The 26282-nt window shown below is 54.7% G+C and overlaps 9 protein-coding genes across 9 annotated transcripts in view; 3 read left to right on the top strand and 6 right to left on the bottom strand.

The window, feature by feature from the left end:
* Window positions 1-702, bottom strand: part of BBA_01226 (carbohydrate esterase family 1) — a gene marked incomplete at both ends in the record, with an annotated part of 1150 nt that extends 448 nt beyond the window's left edge. The window contains one exon of the mRNA XM_008596323.1: window positions 31-702. Within this exon, the coding sequence (XP_008594545.1) occupies window positions 31-702 (672 nt within the window). The remainder of the gene's footprint in view (window positions 1-30) is intronic.
* A 458-nt stretch (window positions 703-1160) lies between these two features.
* BBA_01227 (uncharacterized protein) lies at window positions 1161-1632 on the bottom strand (the record flags this gene model as incomplete). The annotated part of the gene is made up of 2 exons (XM_008596324.1): window positions 1161-1454; window positions 1549-1632. 2 exons carry the CDS (start codon window positions 1630-1632, stop codon window positions 1161-1163), a joined length of 378 nt encoding a protein of 125 aa, XP_008594546.1.
* Window positions 1633-2908: 1276 nt separating this feature from the next.
* BBA_01228 (RNA polymerase Rpb6) lies at window positions 2909-6095 on the bottom strand (the record flags this gene model as incomplete). Its single annotated transcript, XM_008596325.1, has 6 exons — window positions 2909-2931; window positions 3018-4519; window positions 5423-5455; window positions 5513-5632; window positions 5696-5959; window positions 6058-6095. The coding sequence occupies 6 exons, from the start codon at window positions 6093-6095 to the stop codon at window positions 2909-2911; spliced, it is 1980 nt and encodes a 659-aa protein (XP_008594547.1).
* Window positions 6096-6666: 571 nt separating this feature from the next.
* On the top strand, window positions 6667-8296 carry BBA_01229 (C2H2 transcription factor (TFIIIA), putative; the record flags this gene model as incomplete). Its single annotated transcript, XM_008596326.1, has 2 exons — window positions 6667-6748; window positions 6813-8296. The coding sequence occupies 2 exons, from the start codon at window positions 6667-6669 to the stop codon at window positions 8294-8296; spliced, it is 1566 nt and encodes a 521-aa protein (XP_008594548.1).
* A 648-nt stretch (window positions 8297-8944) lies between these two features.
* BBA_01230 (ZIP Zinc transporter) lies at window positions 8945-12200 on the bottom strand (the record flags this gene model as incomplete). Its single annotated transcript, XM_008596327.1, has 6 exons — window positions 8945-10357; window positions 10423-10553; window positions 10620-10732; window positions 11563-11790; window positions 11854-12040; window positions 12116-12200. 6 exons carry the CDS (start codon window positions 12198-12200, stop codon window positions 8945-8947), a joined length of 2157 nt encoding a protein of 718 aa, XP_008594549.1.
* A 1128-nt stretch (window positions 12201-13328) lies between these two features.
* Window positions 13329-14426, bottom strand: BBA_01231 (uncharacterized protein; the record flags this gene model as incomplete). The annotated part of the gene is made up of 1 exon (XM_008596328.1): window positions 13329-14426. One exon carries the CDS (start codon window positions 14424-14426, stop codon window positions 13329-13331), a length of 1098 nt encoding a protein of 365 aa, XP_008594550.1.
* A 1493-nt stretch (window positions 14427-15919) lies between these two features.
* BBA_01232 (IKI3 family protein) lies at window positions 15920-19891 on the top strand (the record flags this gene model as incomplete). Its single annotated transcript, XM_008596329.1, has 2 exons — window positions 15920-16077; window positions 16141-19891. 2 exons carry the CDS (start codon window positions 15920-15922, stop codon window positions 19889-19891), a joined length of 3909 nt encoding a protein of 1302 aa, XP_008594551.1.
* Window positions 19892-20452: 561 nt separating this feature from the next.
* BBA_01233 (actin interacting protein 3) lies at window positions 20453-23559 on the bottom strand (the record flags this gene model as incomplete). The annotated part of the gene is made up of 2 exons (XM_008596330.1): window positions 20453-23293; window positions 23383-23559. The coding sequence occupies 2 exons, from the start codon at window positions 23557-23559 to the stop codon at window positions 20453-20455; spliced, it is 3018 nt and encodes a 1005-aa protein (XP_008594552.1).
* A 929-nt stretch (window positions 23560-24488) lies between these two features.
* On the top strand, window positions 24489-25247 carry BBA_01234 (ubiquitin carboxyl-terminal hydrolase, family 1; the record flags this gene model as incomplete). The annotated part of the gene is made up of 1 exon (XM_008596331.1): window positions 24489-25247. The coding sequence occupies one exon, from the start codon at window positions 24489-24491 to the stop codon at window positions 25245-25247; it is 759 nt and encodes a 252-aa protein (XP_008594553.1).
* Window positions 25248-26282: the final 1035 nt, after the last annotated feature.

The raw sequence follows: 26282 nt of genomic DNA on the forward strand, positions 1-26282 counted from the left end.
CCCCCCCCCATGCGTTTATTATAAACTCACAACATCAATCAGGCAGGGAAATTCGCCGCCCTTCCAGCTCTTGATGAGCTCCGTAGCGTCATGCTTCTTCCACTCCTCCTCGTCGTCGCCGAGGTAGCCCGAAAACGCCTTGCGGCCCCAGGGACACCGGCCCGGGTTGGCAATGGGCGCAAACGCGCTGACCGACTTGTACTTGCCCGGGTTCTTGAGAAACAGGGTAAGCGCGCCGTGGCCGCCCATCGAGTGGCCCGTGATGGAGATGCGCCCACCGTCGAGCTCCTCAAACGCGCCGCAGACGGCGTCGGGCAGCTCCCGCGCAATGTACGTCTCCATCTTGTAGTTGGTGTCGTAGGGCGCGCGGACGGCGTCAATGTAAAAGGAGGCGGCGCTGCCGAAATCCCAGTCGTCGTCCTCGCCGGGCAGGCCGAGCCCGCGCGGCGACGTGTCCGGGTACAGCAGGGCAAGGCCGAGCGGCGCGGCGTGGGCCTGCAGGAAGCCCTTGTCCGTGACGTTGTCGGGTGTGCACGTCAGGCCGGAGAGGTAGAGTAGCACGGGCGCCGGGTGGGTGGCTGAGGCCGAGGCGGGGATGAAGAGGTTGAGGTTCATGGCCGTGCCGGTTGTGGCGGACTGGTGGGTGAGCTTGAGCAGGCGTCCGCCAAAGACGCGGATGGAGGCGTTTGTGGTGAAAGTCATGGCGACGAAGTTGTGCAGATTTTGGTGAGAGTCTTTTATTCTTTCTTTGTCTTGTCGGCCCCGGATATTCGGAAAGATGAAATTGGAGAAACAAGTTGAAATATGAAGGGTTGGCGAAAGCTGTCCTGACGTCAAGTTGATATTCTTTGCTAGGCTACCCCGCCAACCCACCATCACCGCCCCGGCCCCGTGATCGGTGCTGCAACCCGTATGGCCGGCCGCTAAATTTCGACTTGGCATGGACCTGTTTTACGGTGCTTGCGAATCGTTGTATAGCTTTGCCTTCGTCTCATGAAGACTTTGGTCTGCTGCACGCAGGTTTCTTGGGAAAATCTGCTCTCCATTTTACTTACAAGTCACGTCCATTCACGCAAAACGCCATAGAGGCCCTGAATGTTGAGTATATTGATATTTCGCTTCATAAGAGTGTCATTACGTCCGCATCTCGCCCGTTCTCTCTACCGCTTCATCGTGAAGCAATCAAAGGAGCGAATGAGCGTGTTCCACTGACTCGCCGCCAAGTTGAACTTGTGTTCGTAGTCAAAGTCGATATGGCCGTTCGTGCACCCCGTGGGCGAGGTGCAGATGGTGCCGCAGTCGCTCAGGCGCGGATAGCAGCCAAAGAGGTCGTCGTCGGGCGCAAAGGTGCTCGAGTTTTGCCAGAACGGCGCCTGGAGCTCGTGGCACTTGTAGAGCTCGTACTTTTGGTAGACGCAGTCGCCGGTGGCATTGGCGCCGGTGCAGATGAGGACCTGTTTTCGCACGGCAAACGTTTTGTTAGTCAAAGCTGTTTTCCCCCTCGAACTAGTTGGTTGGAAGGCGTTTCGTGTCTTGAAAGGCACTTACACCACCGATCTGGCGCTTCGATATAGCAGAGGCAGATGCGGCTGCAAGAAACGAGGCAGCAATGGCGAGGGCGAAAAATCTCATCTTGTCGAGGAGGGTTGAAAGTGTCTCAAGGTGGGGAAGTGAGGTTTTGTTAAGTGGTTGCTGGATATGGATTCTGATTCACGCCAATAAAACTGTCTTTACAGTGACTTGGTTAAAAAAAGAATTCGTTCCGCAAGGGCTGGGGCTGCTCGTGCATTTATGTACTGACACCTCGTACGATTACTTTTTGTTGGAGAGCAGGTGCAACATGCTGCGTCATACCTGCCGTCTTTGCAAACTTGTTCCCTTTTCCACGGAGGGCAGGGGCCACCCACACACGCTGGCAACACTAAGACTCGACCAGCCCGTCTTATAGGCGCAAATTACCAATTGTCGTAGTTGAGCCGTCTCTCTGCTATCCGTACAGTCCTGTGAATCACCTACCAAAAACTTGCAGGCGGGCTTCGCGGGGGTGGTCGGGACACTCAGACAATCAGACTCCAAGTACCAGTGTGAGCGCGAGGCCCCGCTGATCGTCGTGTTTGCCTCCTCCTGCCAGCCTCTGGTAACTGACCCTGGGTTGCCGGGCACGACGGAATGATCAGATTCGGGACCTTTCTCGTAACACTCGTGAATATAAAGTTCCTTTGCGAGGTTTGGTTTGCTTCACCGTTGCGCTCCAGCACTACCCTTGCACATGGAATCGAGCAAGTGCGCATACCAAGTTCAAACGATGGCAAGGCTCGAAAACTGAAGTGCCCTGTTTCATCAGCTGTTCCATCCATGTATCTATCTATCATTCTCTTTTCAGCTAAATAATAAATAAAACGAAAGCTTGAAAGCGTTCCAACATTCGAACGGGACTGGCAAATTGTGCTCGAGCTCAAGTCCATCGCTCTGCTTGGCACGACGTCACTGGTCTCAAGCCAGGGCCATACTGTCTCGGACGTCTTCAGCGCATGTAGCCGCAATTTTGTTGAGACTATTCTATCTATCTGTAGGGCAAGTGCGATTCTTGATATTCTTCGACGACGGTTATTTCCAGGGATATTGCTTCATTCTCCAACGCCGGTCGTTGATCTTCGCATCCCCGAGATGTTAGGAATTCAGAAGCTTGCCATCGGTGTTACGTGACAAGTGGTACCCAAATAGCAATTGCGCACCCTGTCAAACTAGTGCATGCATAGGTAGTTGTGACGGCTCGCTATCCAACGCGATAGTATGAACAAAGATGCTGCAGTTCCTTGCTGCACAGAAAGTTTAAAAGAGTGTGCAAAGAGGTGATTTGGTGTTTTGTTATAGATTATTCGAGAAATTCATCTTGGGTATCTAGTGACTATGCTTTTGCGCTCTCGGATGCTTGTTCAATTTCACAGAGCACGTTATGATCAATGTGACGCAGAACAATATCGTCGCGACAAAGAATGGCAGAGCCGTCCACTTACCGCCGACATCAAGCCCCATTCTGAAGACGGTGGCGAGAACGGGACCAGCCCCAGCCTCACTGACTAGCTGGAAGACTGAGTGTGCTGTAAAGAGCATGGCAATATGGGACGAGTCAACCATCTCGGAAGCCATGCTGCGAAACGCGAATTCATAGCCACCACCCAGCTGCTGAATCACCAAGCTGGCAATGAAGACGCCGCCGCTCCCAGCAGCAGTGAGACAGGCGCTCCCGATGACGACCATACACAAGCTGCCAATGGTCATCCACCAATCCTTGATGATGGGAGGCAGCCGGAACTTGGCCAGCAAGACCTGGCTGATTGCGGGAAGAATCGCCGCGGTGAGGATAATGCTGACTGCTCCTTTGATGGAATCCAAAAATGACGTCTCGGCCATGGTCCAGCCAAAACGCTTCGCAGCGTACTGCTGCTTCAGGTTATCACCCGCCTTGCCCAAGGTCGAAAAGATGGTGCTGAAGAGCAGGATGCCCAGCGTGGCGTTCTTCAGGAAGATGATCCTGGTCACCATCCTAGTCTGCCGAACCAGATCCCAAACCAGCGGGCGAATGTCCCACCAGGCATGTTTCGTCGCGTCGGCGTCATCCTGCAGGGCATCCGCCCGCGCACGCCTCACCGCGGCATCGCTGCGCGTCTCGGGGATCACGGTCGTCAGGGCCAAGACGAGGACCCAAAAGCCAATGCCGAGGCCAAAAGCGAAGCGCGCGCCGCGGCGCATGGCAAAGTAGGTGATGGGCCCGCCGAGCAGGGTGGCGGTGTGAAACGCGGTCCCGAGGTAGAGGATCGCGGTCGCGCGGTACGCCTCGCTCGAGATGTCGCTGGCAATGGTGTACAGAAGCGCCATGTAGGTGGATGCGCCGCCGCCGAGAAGTAAGAAGGCGCCCTGCAGCCACACCAGGCGGAGCGGCAACACGTCCGGGAAGCTGTACACGGTCACCTGCCAAAAGAGCGACAGCAGCACGCCCAGGTTGGCCAGCTGCAAGATGCGCATGCGCCCGTGGCGGTCAGCCGCAATGCCCCAGGACACACCCGTCAGGATGCTGGGCAGCAGCATAAAGGTAAGCTCCCATCCGTTGACCAGAGCCAGCTCCACCTGCACGCGGTTGCTCTTGCAGAGGGGATGCCGGCTGAGGTCCGCACCAGACGGCAGCAGGTCGGGGAACATGGCGCGACAGATGAGGTTCTCGCGGATCTGGAGCACCGGCGTCGTCAGCAGCGCCTCGCCCACGACGAGGCAGAAGAAGCATAGCAGGCACGGGATGGCGATGCGCAGCCGCTGCGCCGTGGTGCGGTTGTCGGCATTGTCATCGTGGTCGTGGTCGTGGGCGGCGGCGGCGGCTGTGGCGGTGGCGACAGAGCTGAAGTTGGTAGCATCGGCTTCGAAGGGGTTGGTCAAGCCTCTTGGCGGCAGCAGCGGATCGCCTTCGGCTGCATGTCTCTCGTTGTTGGTCATGGCAGCCGTTGAGCCAATACGATGCCCAAGTCTGAAAGCTGCGAGTAAAATCTCTTCTTGCTTTACCTCTTTTTTTTTTTTTCGTGGCTGGCTAGCAGCGCCTTAAAAACGAGGGGACTGCGTCATTTACCTTAAATGTGCCAACGCAACAACTTGTAAGCAAGAGCGCCAGCTGAAGCCACTCGCCAGGACAACGTGTTACATCGGCCGAGATGCCAAGTGCCACCAATCAAGCGAGCAGATTTTGAAGCCAGACTGGTAAGGCTCGACACCGCTGGGCGGCAAGAAACGTGGGGGAGGTAAGCATTTTGCTGACGGGAGATCCTTGGCGGGTCGGCGGGCTCGAGATTGGGTTTCGGCCCAAACGACTTGCATGGAAGATCATTCATGGAAAAGGCTCACGATTGCCTTTTGCATGCCGCACAACCTCTGTTGCGCTCATTTTTTCCGTTCCACGAATGAAATATCAAGACGAAGAATAACTCTCTCCCAGAAGCTTACGTATTAGCCTTCTCGGTCACTTCCTTACTAAGCTTATCTACACGTGGCAGACGTACAACTCGTGTTGCTTTTCCATTTTCCCTCTCCAAGTAGACCGATATTTCTAACAGGATATTATTGAATAAATACACCAAAACATTTTTGTCTTTTTTGTAGTTTGGTAAACGCCGCGCTCATGCATTCGTTAGGGGCTGGAGAAGCCTTCCTCAGTGCTCCGCTGGCAGATCCATAGGCAACAAAAAGCCACGGCGTGCGCGTCTGTCCAGTGTTGCCACATTTGTTTTTCCCCTTGCGACCCATTTGTGAAACCGATTTAGATGGTGCGCTGGTGTTGGAGGCACTCGTTGGTATCTGGACTTGCTTATTGGAGGGGCCAAATGTCCTTATCGCCGTTTGCTGGATGCCGCCCAGCTGACTTGATCAGCAGCCTTACTGAAGAAGCTCTTCGCAGGTCCAGTCCTCGTAGCTATGATTGGGTGGTTAGTGGTAAAGTATGCCTCCTTTGGCAGAGAGACCAACGTACTAGCCATCCGGCAGGTATCGGCGCACAATCAGAGGAATCTTCTTCTCGCGGAGCTCCTTGATGGCAATCTGCAGAGGATCCGTCTCGCCTTCCAGGTCGACTAGCACAGGCGCATTCATGCTACAGTCAATAATACGTTAGCTTTCGAGGCTGCAGCGATGCGTTCCTCTCGGGTCGCCGTACCTAATCTGCAAAGCGCGGGTACCCAGGATGCGCGCTCTCTCGTATTTGGTCATGTATGGTGTCGTATTGCGCTCCTCGTCGGGAATCTTTTTATCTCTGCTTGACTTGTCGGTACGGCTGGCGTTGGCGGCCGCAGAAGGGTCGCCCGAGACGACGATATTGTCCTGGTCCTCGCCATTGGCCAGCTGGTCCTGATCTTCATCCCCCTCTGCGACTTCGGGCTCGAAAAACTCGGTCACATCTTCTTCCTCAAAGACGTCGTCACTGCAAAGTCGTTCACGTCAGCACGATGACACGACGCAAAGGAAATCCTCTGGCGCAAGCAGCGCAAGGGCATGCGTAAGAGGAGCGCAACTGCTTACCGGCCACCACCAACATCGTCGTCACCGAAATCGGACATTTTCAGAGTTTGTTGTCAAACGGAGGATCCGAATCAGTTGTCACCAGATTGTCGAGTCGCGCGCAAAGTCGAGTTTCGCGGATATGGAGTTTCGTCGATGGGTTGTAGAAGGCGGCTCGTGAAAATTGGCACAGATCTCTTTTTTGGTGGAGTTTTTCTGGCGCGCGCGACTATTCAACCAACAGGCACTGGAAACCAGCGCTACCTAGCCAGGTACTACATGCTGCGGAACATGTTATACATGGTAAAACCGAAACTACGATACTTTGAGATAATGAGAAAAATGCCACGCACTCTGATGGAGTCTATATAATTTCGCAAATCTTTCTTGAAATTGCACCCTTGAAAAATTGAGAAATAGAACTAAAAAACACAAAGTAGATACCTACCTAACTGTCGTACTGGGACCGGCAGAAGAAACCCACCACAGTATCGTCACAACGATAAGCCCCACAAACCTCTCCAGACACCGCCTAAATCTTTTGCGTTCTGCCGTGACGCCTTCAAACCCACCATCGTAATCCCAACCGCTCTGCTTCCCCGTCCACGCCCTGGACGTCATGAGCGCATTATGAACAAGAGAAGCGCGGAACACGAGTCCTTCGAGGCATACCCTGCCAAGCGGCTGCGGAGTGACACTCTCGACAGCATATGTACGGCGTAACGCAACGCAAAGTTTTTCCCGTCCCGCCAGCCACTGACCTCTTCCGCTCCCAGATCCCATCATTGACGCCGGCGAAGACGATGCAACGACCGCCGAAACACCCAGCTCATTTGCGGGCGATGTCGACTCCCCCGTCACCGTTGCCACGACGCCGCGGGCCAAGTTCCCGTCCGACCTCAAGACGCTGCCGTGCACCTGGCCGGGCTGCCCCAAGACGTTTAACCGGCCGGCACGTCTGCGCGACCATCTCAACTCGCACACAAACTCGCGGCCTTTTCGGTGCACGTGGGCGGGCTGCGACAAGGACTACATCGAGGACAAGCACCTGAAGCAGCACGTCAAGGCGGTGCACACCAACGAGCGCAAGCACGTCTGCCAGCGCGAGGGCTGCGGCAAGAGCTTCGTCACCGGCACCCGCCTGAAGCGTCATCAAGCCGTACACGAGGGCGCCGATCGTTTCCGCTGCCCCGACTGCGGCCAGAGCTTCCGCAAGAAGGAGACGCTGCACAAGCACGTCCTCAAGGAGCATAAGGGCGAGTCGCCGCACCAGTGCGCCGAGCCCGGTTGCGACGCCAAGTTTGAGTCCAAGGGCGCACTGAAGCGCCACCAGCAAAAAGTCCACGGCGAGCTCAAGTTTTGGTGCAGCGAATGCGCCCTGCAAAAGGGACCGGACGGCAGGGAGAAGCACGTCGGCTTCACCACGCACCCGCTCCTGCTGGCGCACATGAAGCGCGAGCACCAGGACTGCATGTTTTGCGACTTTACGTCGTCGTCGCAGGCGGAAATGGTGTCGCACATTGACGTCCACCACTCGGGCAAGACGGTCGACGACCGCCGCACCTGGGCGTGCGACCACGCTGGCTGCGTCAAGAGCTTCACCAAAAAGTCCAACCTGCGCGCCCACCAGCGCACCGCCCACGAAGGGTTCCGTTTCGTCTGCGGCGAGGTCGACCTCACCGGCGCCGTCGGCCTCGACGCCTGGTCCAATGCCGACGGCTGCGGCGGCAAGTTCTGCACAAAGGTCCGACTCGAAGACCACGTCCGCTACATTCACCTGCGCCAGGAGCGGCCCTCCAAGCCGGCGCCGCGCTCCCCCACCACCGACGATGGCGAGGACAACGAAGAGCAAGCGGCGGTGCTCATCGACGAGCTCTCCGGCGTCCAGATGCAGGCCCGGAAGCCGATTGTCTGCGCGCATTGCCCGCAGGTGTTTGCGCGCTACTACGACCTCGAGACGCACCTCGCCACCGCGCACGCACCCGCACCGCCTCTCGAGGACTTATTCTCCGAAAGTGGCCCGCAGAGGCCGTTTTCTTCGGACCTGGGCGGTCTGTTTGGCGGTGTCGGCGGGGCGGGGCCGATTGACGATGCCCGCAATGCCGACGCCGATGACGACGACGGCGCCATCTTTGCGGCGGAAATGCACTACGAGCCCTCGCGGGACGAGTGGCTCGACGACGAGGCGGGCATCATGTTGCTGGCGCGCAACTCGCCGGCGTTGGAACCACACATTGATCCTGCGCTAGGCAGCGCATAGGGGAGTAAACAAAAGCAAAGGAATGGGAGAGTGATTTGCAAAGAATGAGCAATTTGGGGTATTTCAAAGTTTTTCTCGGCACTTTTCTTTTACGATGACATTGAAACAGACATGGCAGCATATAAACAGGCGTATTTTATGGGTTCACTTTGCTAAACGCGAGGAAAAGTTTTCTTGGTTGCTTGACCTTTTTTTTGATTGTTTTTGGGGGGGAAATGGTATGGGTGTGTATATTGTCTGTCAAGTAGGCGGAAACTGCACATGGTTTTCAATAGTACACGTCTTAATACTGTAGTCTCCTTTATTGTGTATGTAAAGCTATAGCCTGCTCCTTGATATTGATAGCAAAAAATTACAATCCCATCTTCGTCGAGATCTGGGCTGTCGGTTCTATACAGTATCCGTCTCACCGCAGTCTTATCTAGTTGGTGTGTGTAAAGCTATAGCCTGCTCCTTGAAATGATGATAGACATGGCGACCCAATCTATGCCGAAATCCCAGCCGTATAACAGCGACCAAAGCCAAGATATAAAATTGCTGCTGCGTTAAGAAAACAAGACCAATAATAAAATAGAAATGCTCGTCTGGGAGAGAAAAAATGAACAATCAAAATCCGTCCGTTTCTTTGGTTCTAAAAAAAAAAAAGGTCTAGTGCGCCGCAAAGAGCGCATTGGAGAGTCCCAGAATCGCCATGCCTAAAAACCCGAAAAACATGCACAAATTGCGGTTGTGGTTGAGGCTGAGGCCCTCGACAAACAGCTGTAGAGCGACGCTGACCATGATGCCCGACGTTGCGGCAAAGAGGCATCCGTAGGCGACGGCGTTGGGCTGCATGCTGGTCCTGCTGGCGAGCTTGAACCAGAGGGCGGCGATGCCGGCGCCAAAAGGCTGGGAGAGGCCGCCGAGCAGGGCGGACCAGGCCATGGCCTTCCAGCGCGAGCCGAGCGCCATGTAGAGCGGCAGGCACATGGTGAAGCCCTCGGTGATGTTGTGCACAAAGAGCGCCATGAAGACGTTGAAGCCGAGCTGCGGGTTGGCATGGTTGGTCGCATAGGTTATAAAGCCCTCGGGCAGCTTGTGCAGCGTAATGGCAATGGACGTTTGCAGGCCAATGGCGAGGAATGCATTGGTGGGGACGTGGTGATGGTGCTGCTGCGCCTCGACGTCGTCGGCGTGGCTTGCAGCGCACGAGGCGTGGTTGTGGCCGGCTTCGCTCACATGATCGTGGGCGTCTGCGTTGCTTTGCTGCCCCTCGTCATCTTCGTGTACGCTTTCTACTGGGGGGCGAAGCATGGCATCCCGAGACGTGGCGCGACTGGTGCGGTACATGGGACTCACGAGAGAGTCGGCGTAGTCGAGGTCCGGATCGAGGTTTGTCGAGATATGCGGCGGGTGGGTAGCGCTCACGGTGCTTCGCAACCGGGTCTGTGATTTGCTAACCTTGACGGCGCGGTATGAAATGTGCTTGAAGCACTCCTGGCCGCAGGGGTCAGAGTAGCCGTAGCAGGAGCCTTCCTCATCGCAGCTCGTTTTGGTGTCCCTGACAAAGGACATGACGCGCTTCTGGACCTCGAGCATCGATGGTCTCCGGGGGACGTCTACATGCTCTGTTCTGGCACGGCCGCGGCCACGAGACGGTGCGGCGGCGGGTTTCGAGGTCGGTAACAGCGGCGTCGTCTCGCTAGCGTGGTCGATGGCGAGGCCATTTTCTGTATGTGTGTGGTGATTCGCTTGCGCAAAGGGGGAGGGCAAGCGTGAGCGTCTGCTGTGTGGCAGGGCAGAAGACGCCGAGTTGTAGGGCTCGCCAAGGTGAGCGTGGCTGTGGCCATGAGGTTGATGGCCGTCCACGTCGTTGAGAGGTGATGAGTCATTATGAGTGTGGTCACAGTCGACAACATGTGAGGGCATATGTTGGTGCAGGAACCGCGATACAGCTTGGATGCCTATGAAGCCGCCAATGAAGCAGGCCATAATGAGCAGACCGGCTGGTCGATCGCCCCAGTGCACGCTTTTGAGGTACCCTTTGGCCTCTGGCAACATACTATATAACGACGAGAACAGCTAAATGACAAGACATGAGTCTGAGAGGCGCTTGGAAATGTGACAAGGCTGGTGGCGAAACTCACCATAACGCCAAAGCTCAGGCTGAGAGAGCAGGCCAGAAAGACGTTGCTTTCTTGGATGCGAAAGTTGGACTTGCCCGGCAGCTTCCGGATAAGTAGATCGACGCAGACGACGCTGGCTCCAAAGACGCAGGCTGCGCGAGAGGGATCAGTCTTCTAGCTGTGCCATAGCAGCTAGTGCAAGGGAGGAGCAAACATACCGATGCCGCTGATGAAGCTCAAGATCCATCCGCGGACGTCGTTGTCGAGCGAGGCCGTTGCGGTCATGTCGGGCAGCGGTAGGCGCTCCAAAAGCGCTGCCGACTCTGGCGATCTGTATGTCTGACAATAGCAGATATTCGGTGCAAGATGTGGGTGGCGGTTCGATGGTGGTGCGGTGTATTCAGCCGAGGGCAGCCGGTGCGAGAAAAGCAGGCAGCGATGAGAAACGGACTAGTAGAACGACGGTGACGAAAGGGAAAGAAAAAAATGGACAAAAATTGGTGATGTTTAGTTGAGACAGCAGGGTCGCTTCGAGAAGAGAAACACGGGAGAGAAAATAGTATTCAGGCACCAGTCGGTCTGATGAAAGCGGAATCAAGTCAGAATAAGTGTGTCACTTGGGTGTGCCAACCAGTAGGTATGGCTGCCGCGAGCTGCTGACCTTTGCCATGTTAATAAGTAATGCAAGTGGTCCTGTGGTGCTAGTCTGGGGACCTTGATGGTTGCAACTTGCAAGGGTAAGGCGGCTAGATTTTTGGGGCGATCTTTGATTTATTTGATTTATTTGACTTATTTGATTTACTTCATTTATTGGCGTCTTGGCGCCTTCTAGAGGCCGCATGTACTTTCTACTTTGGCTCTGATAAATATTTGGGCACTTTGTACGTAACCTCTGTTATTCTCGCGACGGTCAACGTTATCCGTATGTCGACTTCTATCTGCATCATAGACCGCCCCCACACGTGATTATTATCGCTATTATGATATTAATAGAGCGACTCTTTAAAAAAAAGTGAGACATTAATTAATATACGACTTCCGCGGCGCTCTCAAGAAAATTTTATTAGAGCATAGACTTCTCAGCAGTTCTGTCATTCTACTTTACCATGAACAGCCCATGTACAACACCGCGTCAGTCATCGCTACCGCCACAAAATATACACGAGCCCATCAAACGTCCTCTCCTCGTTGACAAACGCCGCATCCTTCTTCAGACCTAGACACGTCCACGCAATAGCTTGTGCCTCTTTCATTCTCTTCCCGGCCTCCCCGTCATCAAATCCGCAACTTCTCAGCGCAACGGAGAGCTTGTACAGCACTCTTGCGTAGTCCCCTTGCAGAACATGCTGATCCAGTGCTGCAATCTCAAGAGATTCTTCCGGATGCCTTCTATCGTCACGGTTAGCTTCACCGCTTTTTTTTTCTGTGTTCCCGCGTCGCCAATGTACTGACACGGATAATCCCACGTGGCCTGCATCCAAGGCTGCGCAGCCGATCTTGTACAAGCATGCACCAATAAAGTGATGATTGCGCATTTGGCTACCCTTGAGCCACACCCGTTGTGCGTGCAAAAATTCCGCTTGTGCTTCTTCGAAGTCGCTCTCTGCGCGGTTGACATTTCCCCGCACGAAATAGGTTGCTGTGGCAAACCACGGTCAGCTTCTTAATCTCACATCTTTGCAAAAGAAAAGTCGGGCGCAAAAACGCTACTTACTATGCTTGGCAAGGAGATCGATAGTGACCTGGCACCAGATGTGCGCCTCGGCGTGAGCACCCACGAAATACTTGAAACGTCCCATGTTTTGGCAAAAGACGGTCTGCGGGCGTAGAGCAGGCGAAGCATTGCTGCTGAAGGCTTGATGGGTTGGAACGCCTTCATCTGCCCGTCCAGTTACGCCTGATAAGTGCTAGCCAATCTCTCCAAGTTTGCCAGGTCGACCTCTGCCCAGCTTAGTTCACGTTTGTCGAGGGGTCGGGCTTCCGCCCGCATCTGGTGTGCCTGCTCCAGCCACGGGCGTGCCGCGGTGAATAGCCCGCGATGTGCGTATGCCAATTTGGACAAGGCACATAGAATAGAGTAAATCTTCTCCGAGAGTCTCAAATGCAGTCTTGGCCACTTCAATGATGTGCTCCACCTCCTGATAGGAGCCAGACCCGATGAGAAAGCTGCCAGCCGTCATCGTCTGCGACGGGGCGGGGTGGAAAAGGCTATCAATATAAAACACGGACATACCTTGTCAAGCTTTTGAGGAGCCTACAAAACCCCAAGTTTGGTAGCAATGACTCTTCCTTTGTCATCGCTCGAAAGTATTGGTCCCTGACACTCAAAACGTGCTGTAGATACTCTTTACACTCGACCCAGAGCTGACCTGTCTTGGCTCCGTCATGGGGAAATTTTTCGTACAGAAGATATGTGGCATTGTCAAAGAACCGTTGCTTTGTCTGCTTCGGAGGTCAAGAATCGGAATCCGTCTCGGACGAGGGGACGTAGTGAGAAAATGCTCTTCAACTTGTCTTGCTCGATCAAATTCAACCTCTCTAGCTCCTCCATCGTTTCCGAAAGGCTAGGCGAAGAGTTGGCGCTCAAAACACACGACAGCACGCTGCAAATCAAAGAAATGGAGGCCGGGGCAGCATGAAGCGCAGTCGCATTAGCACTGTGTTGGTTTCTGGGCCGTGGGTGCTTACATCAAAGGCCTACATAACACGGACTGCGAATGTTGGGAGAAGAAGTAGTTTTGGACGGTAGATTCTCACTCATCTATATTAATGCTGTGCTATAATGTGCGCAAAACCAAGAACAAAATAAAACACCCATCCGTCCAAGCCCATCGCCAAGACTGCTACTATACGGCATACATGAATCCGATGTGAATACAGAGAGACCTACACAAAAGAAGAAACGACAGGGTGTAGAAAGAAGGCCGTTAGAATAAAACTTTTGAAGCAAGACTCAGTAGCCAAGCGGCATCATTCCAGCTGCTCTCGCCCTCTTTGGGCGGCGGCAGCTTTACCGACGGCATATTTGTGACGCCTTCAACGTGTCTTGGTGTTTGCACGCCGCGCCCACCATCTTCTTCGTCATCCTCCTCTTCATCGTCCTCGTCATCCTCGCCGTCCTCCTCAAAGAGGGACCAGCCAATGAAGCTGGCGATCCAGGAGCCCCTGAGAGCCTTGCCCTCGCGCATGAGACGGCGTATGGCGGCCTCGTCGTCGAGCTCGTCGTCGCGCTCGAGCTCCTCAAGCTTCTGGTCGAGGTTGACAAAGTCGGGGCCCGAGATTGCGTCTGCGGAAAAGTACGAGTCGCTGCCGCCAGCGCCTCGATCCATCGGCGTGAGGGCCGCGCTGCGGGGGTCCATGCTCTGGGCGCGGCTGGCGAAGCGGCTTGTGCGGCGGCTGTAGGCGGGCGAGGAGAGGTCATCGCCGTCAGCCACAGCGGAGCTGCCGCGGCGGTGGTGGTGCCGCTCGCGGGCCAGCTCCTGCTCAAAAACGTCCTCGTCCGGGTGGCGCTGCATGGCGGCGAGGCTCGTGGAGCTCTGGCGCGAGACGAGCCAGGCTTGGCCCTTGTACTCGCGGGCCTCGGAGCTCATGAGGGCGCCGGTGCGCAGCATCCAGTCACTATCGTTGCGATGGCGGCTCGTCAGGGTCGGCTCATCCGCGGCCGCGCGTCGTCTGCGCGGCGTCGAGGCGCCGGAGCCGGGATGTCGGCTGTTGCTGCTGCTGCTGCTGCGGCCGGGCAGATGGGTGGAGGAGCGGCTTTTGGCCATGGACTCGCTACCGTGGCGTTGGTGCGAGCGAGAGCGCGGCGTGGCGGCGGCGTGGCCGAGGAAACGCGGCGTCGTGGGCGCCGACTTGCCCTCGAGGTAGGACGAGATGACGGGGCCGCTGGACAGGTCGGCGATGGAATCGGGGTCGTTGAGCGGAAGCTTGACCGTCAGCGGCGCGAGCGTCAGGTGGTTGACGTTGGTGGAGGAGCGGTTCTTGCGGCGGGCACGATCCGCGTGCTGGTTGTAGGCCAGATCCATCTCGGCGAAGTGATGCTGTTGACGAGATGAAGGTAATGTTTTGTCAATGCCTTGCAAGTTGCTGGCATTTAAAGCTCTGCTAGGCGAGACAGTGTCGTGCCAAGCGGACCAGTAGTGACAAACAGGGAACGGTGGGGGTGGAGATTGCCGATCTCGCAGAAGTGTATGTAATCGACAGTCGAAGAGATCAAGTGTAACGAGACTCGATCAAGTTCAAAGGGCAGGAGTAGAAACGATCGTACGCAATGGAACGGCCTTAAATAGGGTGATGCAAAGAGAGAATCAAAGACTCGTCGCCTCGGGTCGGCCGATGTGGGCGGCGAGCAGCGGCTATAACCATCCCTGACTTGGAGGGGGAGGCTACGGCGTTGGGTGCAGTATTTAGTGCCAGGCGATGCGGCTAGTCGGCCAGCCACCAAACTTGACATGCACTTGTAACTTGCAAAGCTGTTCGCTGATAAGCTGTTCGAGGACCTAAATGGGCCTCCGGAATTGATCCTGTTTGATGCGGGAGTCATCCCGACTTTTGCCATGGGCATCGGGTGTTTTTTGCGGTTCCGCTTGTAAAAACGACGCCGCTGATAGGTCTGCCCCGGACGTTGATCAAGCGCTAGGACCCAGCAATCACCCCGTATTAAACGGGCAAAAATGAGCCCTGGAAGATCCATCAGCTCACCAACTCACCTTCGAGTACGAGTCTGCAGCGGCTTTACTAATTATGCCTCGATAGGAAGCCAAGAAGCGCTCCGGCATGCAGCTCGAGCAGCAGACTAGATGTGATGTGCAGCGCTAGATATGCGGGCTATGCTATTTTCCCCTTCTTTTCCGCCGTATCTCTCCTGTTTCCTGGAATAGCTGACGCCACTTTCCTCGCCTTTGCCACTGAGGGTATAGCGGTTGGACTGCTATTGACTGTGGCTGATGGCGAAGTGCTTCATAAGTCGGGTTCTATCGGATTGTCCATGAAGCGACACCACAGGATCAGAGCGAGCAAGCATTGATCACCCATCCCATTCCGACAGATGCAGACAGCCAGTCACATATGAAGACTGAAATTTAAAGCCCATTTGCACCACCTGTTAGCTGTATCAAACGGCTTCTTCTTATACGAGTCAAATGAACAGCGACTCCACGTGACCTACCCACCTAAAGTCCGCTGTAACGAAAAAATTTTTACTGCCTAAATTCACCATATTTGCGGCTCTCTAGCGCCTAAGACCACCAAATATGAGCATTTACAGCGCCACAACTCATCCCGGGTGATGAGCTTCTGGTGGTGATACTTCCTGCCTTGATGTGGCTCAACCGCACCCACACATCACGCATTCTGGTTCTTCTCGAGCCGATTCATTCCGACTTGACAGGAGATTTGGATGTAATCATACAATTTTATTCGTATTTCAAACTCTTTCCACCGGACTGGCGAAGTCACGCTAGACTCGGCTCGTGGCGGCCGCCCTACCGTGTTCCACCGCCAATATCAAACGGAAAAGATGCGGAACTTAAGAAACCTTCGATTTGGCCGGCTAGCTCAGGCTGATGTAACCGCTGTATGCTGGGATCCTGACACGGATGAGGTTGTTTGCGCTGTCGGTCCAACACCCCAGAATCCTACCATTCAGCTGTTCCGTGTCTCTGAAGGTCGCAATCTGTGAGTCAATACAACACAACACAACCATGTATTTTTGAACCAGTCGATGCTGATAAATGCCAGATCACAGCGCCTCATTACCAAGTGGGATGCTCCGAGTCCAAACCCCGATCTAGCAGTAGACAGGATCCTCAACATCCAGTATCTGGGTGGTACTGCAACGATATGTCTTGTTTTAGAGGGCGGCGACATCATTACCGTCAAGGAAGACCAGCTCGGCCAGGGAGATGCTCACATCGAAATAGTTGGCTCGATAGACGACGGAATCTCTGCAGCCCGGTGGTCTCCCGATGAGGAGTTGCTCCTCCTTGTCACAAAGGCCAACAATGCCATCTTCATGGGCAGTTCCCTAGACCCTGTAGCCGAGGTCGCCATGACAGCGGACGACCTTCAGGCATCTAAACACGTCTCTGTCGGCTGGGGCAAGAAAGAAACTCAGTTTCAAGGTCGAGGCGCCAAGGCTCTCCGTGATCCTACCATTCCTGAAAAAGTCGACGAAGGTGTTCCCAGCCAACACGAGAACGGCGCTACAACAATCAGCTGGCGTGGCGATGGCTCTTTTGTCGCCATAAACTCGGTCCAACAAGGGTCTCGTCGAGTCATACGTGTGTACTCTCGAGAAGGTGAGCTTGATAGCGCTAGCGAGCCAGTCGACCACTTTGAGAGCAGTCTCAGCTGGAGACCATCTGGAAATCTGATGGCCGGCATTCAGCGACTGCATGACAGGATTGACGTCGCCTTCTTTGAACGAAACGGTCTTCGCCATGGGCAATTCACTTTGCGCTCTTCTCTCGAAGACGTGACGGCATGCTCCAACATTCAGCTAGAATGGAACACCGATTCAACTACCTTGGCGGTAATTCTTAGCGAAACAGTCCAACTGTGGACCATGGGTAATTATCACTGGTATCTGAAGCAGGAAATTCCAAGAGACGCCGGCGGTGTCCCCACACTATCATGGCATCCCGAAAGGGCGCTGCGACTGGCGTCTCCGACTGGCAACGGCCTTGTCGTGGCTGAGCAGGTCTTGCATTGTGCTCGAGGCTCTTGCCAGCAGCCCTGTGATGTCGGTGCCGTCGCCGTGGTAGATGGATCAAATGTCAAATTCACTCCATTCAGAACTGCCAACGTGCCTCCACCCATGTCCTTTAGCGATATTGAGACCGAGTCATCGGCAATCGACATTGCATTTGGCCACCGCAATAGCTCGTTCGCCATTCTTCACCATCGAGGTGTTGATCTCTACGATCTGTCCATTACCAACACCAGGGCAGGTCGGCCGAAGCTGACCAAAAAGCTCCTACTCTCTCTGCAACCTACTGAGTACTTTTTGCCACTTCGGATCGTCGCGACGTCAGTCGGATATAGTCTGTTTGCTTACCAGGGTGACAAGTTCGTTAGTGCCGCCATTGCTGCCCACGATGAAAGCATAGAGGCTTTCAAGGATGCCTCTACTCCTCTATTGAGCACAGCTACGTGCGACGACGGTTCCTTTATCGAAGGATATGGCCAGGATGCTTCTGGAAAGCTGTATCAAATTTCTGCTGCATCAGCAAAGCCGCTCAGAATCCAATTTCCTTCCTTGCTGCCTTCGTTTGAGATTTACAAGTCGAGCGACGATGCCGTCATTGCATTTGGTCTATCACGAACCGGTCACATTTACGCAAACACAAAGCAGTTGGCCAAGAACTGCACATCCTTTATTCTCACACCTCATCACCTCATTTTTACGACCAGCAATCATTTCGTCAAATACGTTCATCTCATGGATGATGTAGAAGACTTGGAAGTCCCTGGTGACGATCCAGAAAAGGACGAACGATGTAGAAGCGTCGAGCGGGGGTCACGTCTCGTCACAGCGATGCCAACAAACATGAGCATTGTCTTGCAAATGCCGCGAGGCAACTTGGAGACGATTTATCCCCGTGCAATGGTTCTCGCCGGTATCCGTCGTCTCATTGACGCCAAGGACTATGGCGCAGCCTTTTCCTACTGCAGAACCCAGCGCGTGGATATGAATGTGCTCTGCGACTACAAGTTTGAGCAGTTTTTGGCTTCCGTTCCCATTTTCCTGGACCAGCTAAACAACATATCCTACATTGATCTCTTCCTTTCTTCTCTCAAGGAGGAGGACGTCACGCAAACCATGTATCAAGATACAAAGAGGTACAAATCAGCCGCCGGCGTACCTTTTTCAGAAGGGGAGGCCAGTCTGGCGACGAAGCTGTCGGGTGGCAAGGTCAACACGGTCTGCGACGCTCTTCTCAAGGGCCTGCAACCGCGCAAGAACACCAACCTGCAAAACATCATCACCGCGCACGTGTGCAAGAACCCCCCCGCGCTCGACGACGGTCTCACCCTCGTGTACGAGCTCATGCAGGAGGACCCCAAGGTCGCTGAGAAGGCCATTGAGCACATTTGCTTCCTCGTCGACGTCAACCGGCTCTATGAGAACGCGCTCGGTCTGTACAACCTCGAGCTGGCACTCCTCGTCGCTCAACAGTCGCAGCGCGACCCCCGCGAGTACCTCCCCTTTATGCAGACGCTCCACGCGCTGCCCAAAGTGCGGCGCAGGTTCGAGATTGACGACCACCTGGACCGCAGGTCCAAGGCACTCGCGCATCTACAAACGCTCGACTCGTTTGACGAGTTTTGCGGCTACACGACCAAGCACAAGCTCTACCAGGACGCGCTGCGCCTCTACCGCTACGACCAGCCTCGGCTGCGCGCCATCACTAACCTCTACGCCGCGCACCTTGAGGCAACGTCGTCGTTCCGCGAGGCCGGCCTGGCCTACGAGTCCCTGCAAGACTTTGTCAAGGCAACGAGCTGCTACCGGTCCGCCGGCGCCGCCTGCTGGCAAGAGTGCCTGTTTGCCGCGCAGCAGCAGCAGTCGCCGCCGCTCTCGCCCGAGGCCATGAGCCAGCTTGCCGCCGCCCTCGCCGACGCGCTCTGGGAGGCCAAGGACTACGCCGCCGCGGCCACGATCCACGCCGACTACCTAGACTCTCTGGAGACGGCAATCAAGTGCCTCTGCAAGGGCTACTTCTTCGCCGAGGCCATGCGCCTTGTCGCTAGGCACCGCCGCCCCGAGCTCCTCGAGACCGCCGTCGACGCAGGCCTCGCCGAGGCCCTCGGCAGCACGACCGAGTTCCTCGCCGACTGCAAGGCCCAGATCGCCGCACAGGTGCCCCGCATTGCCGAGCTGCGCCGCAAGGCCGCCGAAGACCCGCTGGCCTTTTATGAGGGCGAGCGCGCCGGCGGCGCCGATGTCCCTGATGACGTCTCCGTCGCGGCGAGCTCCCGCCTCAGCACCGGCGGCGCGAGCCTCTTCACCCGCTACACGGGCAAATCCGGCAGCGTGGGCACGGCCGGCACGGGCGTCTCCCGCGCGACGAGCAAGAACCGGCGGCGCGAGGAGAAGAAGCGCGCGCGTGGCCGCAAGGGCACCGTCTACGAGGAGGAGTACCTCGTCAGCAGCACGCGACGACTTGTCGAGCGCGTCGGCGCCGCGCAGGCCGAGGTTGAGCGTCTCGTGTTTGCGCTCGTCCGCCGCGGCATGGCCGAGCGCGCCCGCAACGCAGAGGCGCTGCTCAGGGACGTCCTCGACGCGGCCGAGGTGGCCGTCGCGCAAGTCTTTCCGGGCGCGGCCCAGCAGCAGCAGCAGGCTGATGACGAGGATGCGGCCGCCACCACCGAGCAATATCGAGCTCGGGGCGGCGACGCGGTCCTCGCCGAGTGGGCAGAGGCGAGGTCGAAAATGGCGGAGCCGCCGGCGCTGGCCAAGATGGCCAAGCTTACATTGTTGGGGTAAAGGGGGTAATGTGGAATGGGACGCAGGGATGGCGATGGAACCGCGGGAAGAAAATTTATGTCCTTGGTTATCATGTAGAAATGAAGATTTATGCCCCCATGATTATGCAAACACGGACTCGGCCTGGGACGTGACATGTTTCTTTACCATGAAACTAAACCCTATGTATTGTTTGGTATTCTCCTCCCTTCCCACACCCTTTTTTTCGAAACTATGCAAGCTAATCGACAAGGACGTATGAACCGACAAAGACGGGAAAAACAGAAAACAGTGCAAATCTCAAAAATCTGTGGATACAATTGAGAAAATGCTTACAAACAAGGTATTAAAGGAGAGTAATGAGAAACCAACAGAGAATCGTCCGTGTAGCAACGGTACCTCTTTTGCTCCCGCGTCGTGTCCAAGCCATCCTCCCTCTAAACAACCAGATTCCAAGCCCTGAATAAACTCCATGTCAAACACAACCCGCTAACCGATGTAAATGGATCTCTCCCACACTGAAAAGAGAAGGTTTCCAGGCGACGAAAAGACGCCGACATTTGTATGAATAACTGTCGCGCATTACTCCTTATTCGTAGGCGTGCCCGCCGAGCCTCCCGAGTGACGAGTCGAGCCTCCTGAGTGGCGCGCCGAGCCTTCCGCCTCTGCGCCTTCGGCCGGCGCCACGCCAGTCTCGGCATCTTCAAAAGCCTCAACCCCTTCAAGCTCCTCCCCCTCCTCCTCCTCCTCCTCTTCTTCATCTTCATCTTCGTCTTCGTACTCGCCTTCATCATCTGCAACGATGCCATTCATGCGCTCCCAGACCTCGCGACGAATCTTTTCGTCCTTGGCCAGCCTCGCCCTCTCAACCTCCTCAAAGCCGCCCGACTTTTTAAGCTTGCCTTCGCTCACAAACGCGGCAATTTCGCGCTGGAGCTCGTTGCCGCTGCGGTTCTGAAGATCCTTTTGACGGAGCTTCGCCGCACGCTCAATCGCATCCAGTCGGTTTTCGTGGTTGGGCTGCAGGGCGCGCACTTCACCCAGTACACCTTCCTTGGCGGCATTCTGATTGAGGCTGTTGCCAAGGTTGCTCAGACCCTTGGCGAGAATGCGCGACGTCCCTGGGTTGGCTCCGGCGCCGCTGTCCTTCATCTGCTCCTTCATAGCTTGCTCGACAAGGGCAAATGTTTCTGTAGCCTTCTCCAGGTCATCACGTAGATCAACCATCAAATCCTCCATAAGGCGCAGCTCATCGCGGCCCTGGCACACATCTTCCAGTTCCTTTTCCCATATCTTGGTCCAAACAGGCTTCTCCTCAGTCATGTAGTCTTCCATGGTCTTGAGAGCCTTGGTGAGCTCGGCAATATCATTGCTGACAGACTCGAGCTGGCGCGGTAGCGGCTTGACACCTCTGTGGACCACGTCTTTGCGCATGTCCTCGATAAGGTCCTGGAGATCATCCACCTTGCCAACCAACCGGTCAGAATCGGCATTGAGCTTCTTGCGGCCATTCGTGACATATGAGTATCCGGGATCCCCATCCAAATCAGGCTGAGAAGCGGTCGCAGCTACTGATTTGACGCTTGCAGCCTTCTGGCGCACAGCAGAAATAGAGGCTTCCATTGTGGACTGAAAATTCGAATACGTTTGTCGCAATACCGCAATGTCGCGGCGGAAAGTCTGGATCTGCCTAACGTGGCTTGCGCCAAGCCTAGGTCCGGTGCTGACAACGCCCTTGGATCCGTCGGCAGATTGCACAGCACCGGGCGGCGCCAGAGCCAAGCGAGCGACCTCGTCGGCAGTTTCCTGTTGCCTATCCGAAACTTGTTGTAGTGTCGCCGCCTGATTTTGAATATTGTGCTGAACGTCCTGCACAATTTTAGTCAGTCCTGAGATGCCATCGTCGATGTGACGCTTGACCTCGTCTAGAGCTTCTATGTTTAGAACGAGGACAGTCCGGTCCTTCACATCGGAAAGGTCCTCCAATTCATGTCGAATACCTGAAACAGGGTCCTGGATGTAGATTTCGGGCAGATCAGTACCGTTATGCTGTGTATTCCAAGAGAACTTTTCGATGAATGCGAGCTGCAGTCGTCCAATAGAGAGCTCACTTCTGCCCTCTGGCAGTAAAATCTTTTTGACCTTGGACTTGTACTGAAGAAACAGAGTCAAGTCTTTGGTTGGGGTGGGTGGTGGCGAGACTTGAAAATACGAATCGGCCTTTGGTTCTGGGACAGCGGGCAAGTGTTCGGGCCGCTCAGTTACTTTTCGTTCTGGTTCGGCTGTTCTAGGCTCATCCAAAAAGTGCGGAGGCCCGGGGGGCGGGCTGGATAAGGTAGCGCTTGGGGCGTACTTATCCTCGGGAGTTTGAGCCATGGGGCTATCGACTCCATTTCTGGTTTCCGTAGAACGTTCCTCACTTATCATTGGAGCTGGCGAGGAGGCAGACTTGGACTGGTTTGACTGATGACGACTGTGCCTTACGGACTCGCGTTTCTGGACCGCATGCAACGATTCTCGTGCTTCCTTGCGGCCGCGGTTGGGTATAGGGGAGTTTTGATGCGGCAGTATAGGAACTGCATTGGCAGCACCAAGGTGTTTCGATATTTGGTATTGTGAGTAACGTCGTGAAGCTCGTCTTTCCAAATCACCTCCCTTTTGCAACGCCGCGAGTGCGCTTGACTGGGGCTCCGGGGGCGGCGGTGGAGGAGGCGGAAAAGCTTCGATATTTACTTCTGAAGAAGGTCCAGAAGGCATTTGGCCCTCATCGCTGGGATAAGGCGGTGGTATAGAAGGCGCATTCTGAATGGGTGAACGATTCGCTTGAAAAGGATTACGAGGTGGCTCTCGTGGCGCATTGGATCGACGGCTGGGAGAAGAACTAGGGCCTGGCGGCGTGGGTTCCTCTGAACGAGGCTGTTCTTGCTTGTATCCGGACTCGAGACCCTCATCGAGCATGTTGGTAAGGCCTCCACTACTTCCACTTGTGATGGTGCTCATACTCGTCGTACGCTCGGGGAGGCCGCCACTGCCTTCCCTGTCTCGGGCCTGTCGTTGACGCAGACGCTGCTGCTTCCGCTTCAGACCATGGAGCAGGTTGATGATGATATCTCTAATGCGTGGCAAGTATCGTTCGAGGCTTTCAGCACTGGCTTCTTGGCTCAGGGTCGATTCAAGAATGCTTCGAAGCAGATCAGGAACGTTGCCGAGGTCGGATGTGTCGACATTTATGGCGGTAAAGGCACGACAGGCCATATTGAATTCGTAGCCTAGACGAACATAGACATCGGAGACTTGAGTGTCGGTCGCATGGCCGCGAGACCATTGTGTGAGAGTTTCGAGGAGCTGCTTGGTAGCGACGAGTAAATGGGTGACACTCTTTTCGATTTGCGACAGTGGGACACTGGAGCTTGAAGTTGCAGTCTATGGCAATCAGGTCAGTTTCAGAATGCATGATAGCTTTTGCTGCCGCGCAGTGCTCGTTTCCGGCCGGGAGATGTGCAAAAACGAACCTCTCGAGCCGATCGGCGGGTGCTGGCGCTCTGCGACGACTTGATGGAAGCTGTCGAGGCTCTGGATGACACTCCATTTGGCGACATGGGTCGATTCTGACCGTTGGATGATTGCGAAGTAATGTCATCGGCGCGCCGTTGTGAATAGCCTCGTTGGGCCTGCGATACTGATTGCATGCTGTCGACGATGTGTGACGCCGGGGCCGATTACGCTTTGACGGATTTCAAGCTCGTTCGTTGGGCAGCAAACCTGCTGGGGTATCAACGATGTGCTGTAGAGGGGGTGGCGGGTATGGGTCGGTCTATAATGTGTCGCGAGTGCTGGTTAGATGTGCGCAAGAAGTGCCATGGCCGACAATGTTTGAGCGGAATCGAACGGTAAGGCTCTGAATACGAGCGGTACCAATAATGCCAGTGGCTGTGGTCCGTATGGATGTTGGGGGCTTGATATGGACTCAGTGTGGTGCCAGGAGAAGACGGCCAAGCGGCCTTTCCTGAGGCTGGTTCTCTCGTTTTGGGTGGGCCGGCTGGCCAGGGCCCAGGTTGTGCCCCAAGTGTCCCTGTTTGGTTGCCGCACGTGCCAACAGTTTTGCTTCTGCCGCCACCCTGCATCTGGGGAAGGGCGAAAACGAGTTGATCAGATTCTTCTTTTTGTCTAGATAAAGTCTTGTTGTTTTCTTCTTTTTATCTGTGGCATTCTTCCCATATGCGTCATCTCGATCGGCCGGGACAGGCCGTGCGACTCTGGCGATAATGCTAGGCGTAAGCTAAGAACCCATCTGTTTGATAAGCATTGCAGCTGCGACATGACTCAAAAGTGCACCATAAAACGCTTAAATTCTCCTGATTACCATGCACACACATGTACGAAGAAAAAGCACAGCATCGACAAAGCAAAACAGAAATTCCGAATCACTCACTCCTTCGTCGCTTTCCCACTGGCTGCCATCTCGGTGCTGATGCGTCCTCCTGCCTGGCCCCACAGGGCTGTAACCTCCCAACTACATCAAACAGCGACGTCACCAACGAGCAGATTATCAACTTTCGTCTGTTCAAGACGACGACATTCAAGGTGACTGGCAAGAACAAGTATCAGCTCCATCAAGATGCCGACTGAAGGAGTGTGGATTTCGCCATCCGGGGTCAAAAAAGTCATCCCGCTGGAGAACAACCCCGAAGTCTTCACATCGCTTCTCCACGATCTAGGCCTGTCTCATGAGCTAGGCTTTTATGACGTGTACAGTATCGACGATGCCGAATTACTCGCCATGATCCCGCGTCCGGCGCATGCTCTCATATTTATTACGCCGGCCAAGATGTACTATGCTTCCCGCAAAGAAGACGGCATTGCTTGCGATATGGCTGTGGAGGAGCTGACTTACAACAAGACCGCCGACGACGACCACATTATGTGGTTTCGCCAAACAATTGGGAATGCCTGCGGACTCTATGCGCTGATTCACTCTGTTGCAAATGGGCAAGGAAATAGATACGTGCAACAAGGTTCGCTCCTAGATCGGCTTTTTACAGAGGCCAAGCCCCTGCGGCCTGAGCCGCGCGCCAGAGTGCTCTACGACAGCCAAGAGTTGGAAAAGGCTCACATGAAGGCAGCAAGAAAGGGCGATTCTGCACCACCTCTGGCAGAGAGTCATCCGCCCTACCATTTCATTGCCTATGTCAAAGGTCAAGATGGCCATCTATGGGAGCTCGAGGGTATGACTAACGGGCCAGTGGACAGGGGCCTGCTCGGGCCAGAGGACGATGTTTTGAGCCCCAAAGCTCTGGAGCTCGGTATTCGCAAGTTTTTGAACCATTCCGAGGGTGATCCGAATTTCAGCATTGTGGCGCTGTCCAACAAGGACTAAGGCCGTACACAGCTCTCATGGCCAAGGGGGCTATATCTACCAATCTGTGTTGCATATATGCAGCCTGTGTTACCTCTGCAATAGCCATTCCCGCAGATCACAAGTCACACTATTGCATCTAAACTGATTTCCCGCCGAATGATCAATGAACGCGTCAATTCGTATGACATCCCACCTCACATTGAGCCGTGTTTCTCTTCTCTCTCGTTCTGCACCATGCCCGTCCTTGCATGTACAATATGCCCCGTTATGTGCTATCTTTTTATGAACTCGTTGAGACTTTAATACTTTCCAACATTTGGTGTGTTGATTTGTCATCGAAACAATGTGCGGGCTACTACTACACACTTGTAACTCGGCGTCAACACTTGACAGTCTGAAATAACAAGTTCATCGCCCAATGCAAGCTGTCAGGCTCACGAATCGAAGACTACGTCGAACATTTATAGTCGATGGATTGTGCTTCAAGCCGCGAACTCTACGACTTTTCACTATGAAAAGAAAATAAGAGAAAAAACCAAGGCCCTCGCTACCTACGCGGGAGGGGGGTGTTTTCTGACAGGCCCTCTGACATATGTTACTATCTGGCATATTTTTTTAGGCATGTTACAAGGAAATCGCACTTTTTAGCATATTAAAAAAAAATTCTAACATCCTATCCGAGAAGCCTAAATCTATGGCAACATGGCATGTCAGAAAACACCCCCTTCCCGCGTAGGTACTTTCAGCGTGAATATAAAGAAGCATCGGGGCCGCTATTTAGGCATGCATAGAGGGTGCTCACAATAGATGCTCGGCGAACTCAGTTTGGTCTTCCTGAATCCTCAGACCACCGGGTGTGTTGGATATTAGAGCCAAAGTACCTGCCAAAGAGGCTCTCCTAGATTTATTAAAAACAAATTACTTGATTATCATTATCCTTCAATCCGTACACGAGAACCATAAATTTACTGGTATGTTAATAATCAGTCTTTTTTTAGCTTGAGCTGGACAGTACTTGGCGACATGGCACAAAGAGCCATCGCCCGCCTGACT

Source organism: Beauveria bassiana (genome assembly GCF_000280675.1).
Source record: "Beauveria bassiana ARSEF 2860 unplaced genomic scaffold BBA_S00002, whole genome shotgun sequence".
Lineage (NCBI taxonomy): Eukaryota > Fungi > Ascomycota > Sordariomycetes > Hypocreales > Cordycipitaceae > Beauveria > Beauveria bassiana.